Source organism: Gavialis gangeticus, unplaced genomic scaffold, assembly GCF_001723915.1.
Source record: "Gavialis gangeticus isolate Ggan-Ray unplaced genomic scaffold, GavGan_comp1, whole genome shotgun sequence".
Lineage (NCBI taxonomy): Eukaryota > Metazoa > Chordata > Crocodylia > Gavialidae > Gavialis > Gavialis gangeticus.
This window is the reverse complement of record NW_017729001.1, coordinates 14,275,442-14,280,019: the sequence shown is the minus strand read 5'-3', so window position 1 is coordinate 14,280,019 and position 4,578 is coordinate 14,275,442. Positions and strand designations below refer to the sequence as shown.

Sequence of the window (4,578 nt, the reverse complement as noted above, 5' to 3'; positions counted from 1 at the left end):
GCATGGTGGCAAGGCCTTTGCACAACACAACCTCTAACTCCTCTTGCTTCTCACCTGCTTCGGATTCCTCCATCTTCTGCAGCATGTGAAAGAAACTGGTCTATGTTTGGAAATATTCGCATCAAATCAAGAAATAAACTAACATGTGAAAGAGCAGAGAAACTTGTCTCAATCCAGGCATACCTTCAGTTTTCAGAAGTCCATGAAGAGGATAAAAATGAAGGATCAAAAGAAGCAGAAACTGCTGATAGCAATAGCTCAGAAAATGAGACTGATTAGACAAAGTTTAATGTAGCAAAATTTGTATTCAATAAGTCTTGGTGTGGGGGGGGTCCTTTTTTTTTCTCAGCTCTTTTTTCTAAAAATGAGCGCTTTCTGTATCTGCTTGACACTGTGGAGGAGACTAAGTCCAGAATACATAATAACTTTGTTCTACTATAATTTTGATTGTTTCTTCTATTTTAAACTTTAATTTTTGCCTGCTTCTCATAAACTGGCAAAAACTAAGAGTTAAAACTAAAAAACCTTAGCTTGTAGCTCCATTTGTAACAAAAATTAAAAACATTTTAGAGTAAATTCAATTAGTAAATTTGTAATTATCTGAATAAAGCTATACTTTTAAATTTAATAAATATACCAAACATGATAATTTGATGAGTAAACAGAGTTATACATAATACATTTTATGTTCTTACAGCAGCAAAGTGAATTTAGATCTGTAAAGGATGCTAAGAAAATAAGTATTGCATATATTTCTATTTTTCCCAAATTTTCCATTTTTTTCTGGAAGAAGTTTTTTTCCATGGCTTTCCAAAAATCTTACATCTCTAGGCAGGTACCCCAGCCTGTCTACATGATGTCATGTCACTGCTTTCATTAAAAGCAGCTTAGTTCTGCAAATGGCAAAGAGTTGCTGAAAGTAGTGTTTCCTAAGCCAAATGCTGCATTGTTTATAACTGTCCTACTGGATGACTTGCAGCAATGCCATTGTGAGTTTTGTATGTATAAACCAGGGAGGGAGGAAAAACACAGATTATGCTGAGGAGAGGCACAAATGACAGGTAGGTGCTGGCTGCTACTGGTTTTCAATGAGGCTTTGGCACCCAGGTGTCATTCATGCCTTTGAAAAACTCTTCAGCAATGACAAAGAAAAGCAAACATTTTTTTCTTCTTCTTCTGACAGTATATACAGATAAGGTCTCCACTGATCAGATGATGGCCTTTGGTGGTTCCCAAGACCCCTGTGCCATGTGCTTTCTCTATAGCATTGGCAAGATAGGAGATCAGGAGAACAAGGACTATTCAAAGTTGTTGTGTGACCTGCTGAACACACATCTAAAAATACCTGTAGACAGGTAAGTTTATAAAACAATTAGCCTAATTTGGGTTTTTTATTTTAATGTGTTTGAAAATACCAAAAAATCCCAATTCCTATAAACCCAAATGTAAACTAAAAATAGGAAGAGATATATTTCATTAGCCTAAATGTTAGGAGGGTTTAGGTTTGGTTCTGCGGACCCCAGTTAAACTATTATTGCTGTCTGGTGTGTCCATGGATTTCTGATGTGAACACAAACTGCTGTACAGACACAATAACCTGACACGGACCAGAGAACAGAACTGATGATGTGGATAAAATGAGAATTGAAACTAAAGCAAGTTGAAGACGTCAGTTTAAAAAACATTTGAAAAATCAAGTGATTACTACTAGTTGTACTGATTTTAGGGTTTCATTGTTCTAGATGCTGTATAAACACATTACGATCATACAGATTATTGAACCTAGAAGTAATTTGAAAATCTAATTTATTTATGATGTCTGTCTGCTTTTTCCAGTAGTCAGTTGTGTTCAAATATATTTTTGGGTTCTTATTTGCTAGCATTCCAATGCTGAATCTAAGGTGCAAATAAATATTGCAGAAAAGTTAGCTTTAAAAGGTTTCCATTTAAAGAAGTGTTTCTGTTGCTCTTCCAAAGCATACTAAAATCACCAATGTCACTTTGTTGTTTAAAATATAAAATTCTGAAAACACTTACCTAAGGAGGAGGGCGAGAGAGAAAGGAAAGCAAAAGAGAATTTTAAAGCACAAATGCTCAGGGAATTAAAGAAAAAAATATATAACGGCGGCAAATGTCTGCTACAACTTTTTGAGAAGGAGAATGAAATCTACAGAACAGTGAAATGTAGACAACTTCTTAAGGAATATGGGGCAGGAATATTTGACTGCAAATATTCACATTTTGCCAAGTGAATTCCACAAAGCTGGAAAGTGTTTCTCTCTTCTCTTTCAGAACCTACATCTGCTACTTTGAAGTGAGTGCTGCCAATGTGGGCTGGAACAGCACCACCTTTGCATAAGGTGAGTGCCTTATTTGCTTTAAAGTGAAAGGCGAGGCATTTCACTTTCTTAGTTTTGTGATTGTGCTCACCACAGTTCCAGGTCTGTGCAGACTCGAGAACCAATGGCTCCTTATTTGGTATGCATACCTACTGCTGTTATAACACTTACATGACCCACCTACAGAAAATAAGTAAAGACTTGGGAAAACTACCATGGGTGCAAGCCTTTCATTTAATTTGAAGAAAATGGGAAGCTGCAGACATACTTTCACATGGCCTAGATGTGGAGATATGGTCTTTGTCTGTTTAATCTTACTGTAAGTAGGGTTAGGTGACACTGGCTTGGTCTCTACTCATTGTTCTCAACCTTTCTGAACCCAAGGTGCCTCTTACTGGACTTGAGATACCCCTCCTTAAGTTCTGTGAATTGAGAAGTTAAGGCGCATTAAGGTAATTTAGGCGCGCATCTACACGTAGGTACACTAATGCGCATTAAGGCACATTAAATTTAGGTGCAAATAGCTAAGTCCCATTAGCTTACATGCAGACGCGCTAATGCACATTAATGGTGCATTAGCGCATCTACATGTGATCTAATACAACTTAGCTATTTACACCTAAATTTGATACCTGCTTTAGGCAGGTATCAAATTTAGGCTCACGTGGCTTTAAATCGCCATTTTAAAGGTGCATTAAGGGCACACTCATGTAGACACACGCCCTTAACGTCCCTTAAAAATGGTAATTTTAAGCTAACCTTGCTTAAGAGGCACGTGTAGACGTGCCCAGTATGTAGTAAATATTTCCCTATTGCAAGAGGTGAATATCAGATGCTAGTATATGGAATATCAAGTAAGTAGAAAAAACCCATTCTTCATTCCCTTTTCATCAACTGACCAATTTGCTGTAACAATGAAGCATTGAGCAAGACTCAGAAGAGATGGTGGGAGAAGCACAGCAAGTCATTACTAGTGTTCACACTGATGTATTAATTATAAAAGAAAGTTGTCCATGTAAATGTTAATCTTTCAAACCCTGGTCAGATGAGGTCACCCTGGCATCAAAAGTAATATAGGAAGATTGGATCCAACTCAATTTCAGCCTCCCTTTTAACTGCACAGATAGCTTTCTCAGGTAGTGAATAACTTCAGTGCCTCTCCCAAGATAGAGAACTAAATCAGGGTTGTGTCTATTAGGTTGCCTTCAGATTGCAACCACAGCATTCAAACAATGATGCTGTGTCCCCAGCCTCATTTTTGTGGAGAGCAGTTAAGCTAAAAGCCACTACAGTGATCAAAGAGCTATACCCGGTAGAGTGATGCATTAGTTCACAACCAGATAAGCATGGAATAGATTTGTCATATACTGTACATTGTTGTCCCTTGAGCAGCATTTGGGGTTGTTTTCAATAGGAAGAGTAACTGCTGATAAAACGCAGGGGTTTTTTTGATGCAATTCTATTTATTTACCAAATAATGTTCAAAGTGTCCTGCTTCCCTAGACACAGAAAACCCACAGCCCCCCATAAAATGAGCAGTGTTTCACTATTAAGAGATAAGTTGGTGAAAATCTATTTGAATTAAAAAAGAAAATTTACCAATACTCTTTTTAACAGAACGCGTTCTACCTTTATTATATTGGGATAGTAAGAGATAAAGAAAATTAACCAGGTATATATCTTGATGATCTGCAGTCCTGAAATGTATAGGTTTCTAAGAGGCCCCATGTCATAAACCAAGTTAAAACCTTTTGTAATTACTGAAGTCCTCCATAATGTTTTCAAAAAGTGATTTGGGGGCTCTGCCTGCCTTTTGGCCCTGACATGACATTGGAACATGGAACCTGATCATTTTTGTAAAGCTTCAAGCTTCCTGCACCTTAGCTTATAATGCACATTCCTTCCCAAGCTATTCATTATTATCAGTATTATTAAAATATATAGTCATGCTTAGGAAAGAACAGATGGCCCATGTCATAATTTAAAAGAACTGCTCAGTATCCAGAAAATAAATAACTAAAAAAACTGTGTTACAAATGAAGCTCAACAGTGGACCACTCACTGACACAGCAAGTTACACAAGCGTATGGGAAGCTTTAGTAATCTGAAAATGCAAGCCCTGTTTTTGAGATCAAACTATACATAGTAAGCAGTTTGCAGGCCAGGTCCTAGGCCAAATTATGTCATCCCCCCCACGGCGCCCACCCCCCTCCGCACACACCTCCTCCTCTATAAAGAT

At 37.4% G+C, this 4,578-nt stretch overlaps 1 protein-coding gene across 2 annotated transcripts in view; it reads left to right on the top strand.

The window, feature by feature from the left end:
* LOC109290406 (macrophage migration inhibitory factor-like) overlaps positions 1 to 2,609 on the top strand; it is a 20,955-nt gene extending 18,346 nt beyond the window's left edge. The window contains exons 3-4 of one of the 2 annotated variants that reach the window (XM_019506897.1): positions 1,193 to 1,355; positions 2,293 to 2,609. In XM_019506897.1, the coding sequence (XP_019362442.1) occupies positions 1,193 to 1,355; positions 2,293 to 2,359 (230 nt within the window). In that variant the 3' untranslated portion in view covers positions 2,360 to 2,609. Of the gene's footprint in view, positions 1 to 1,183; positions 1,356 to 2,292 lie in introns of those variants that run through there. The other variant, XR_002095589.1, reaches the window with a different exon arrangement.
* The last annotated feature ends 1,969 nt before the right edge of the window (positions 2,610 to 4,578 follow it).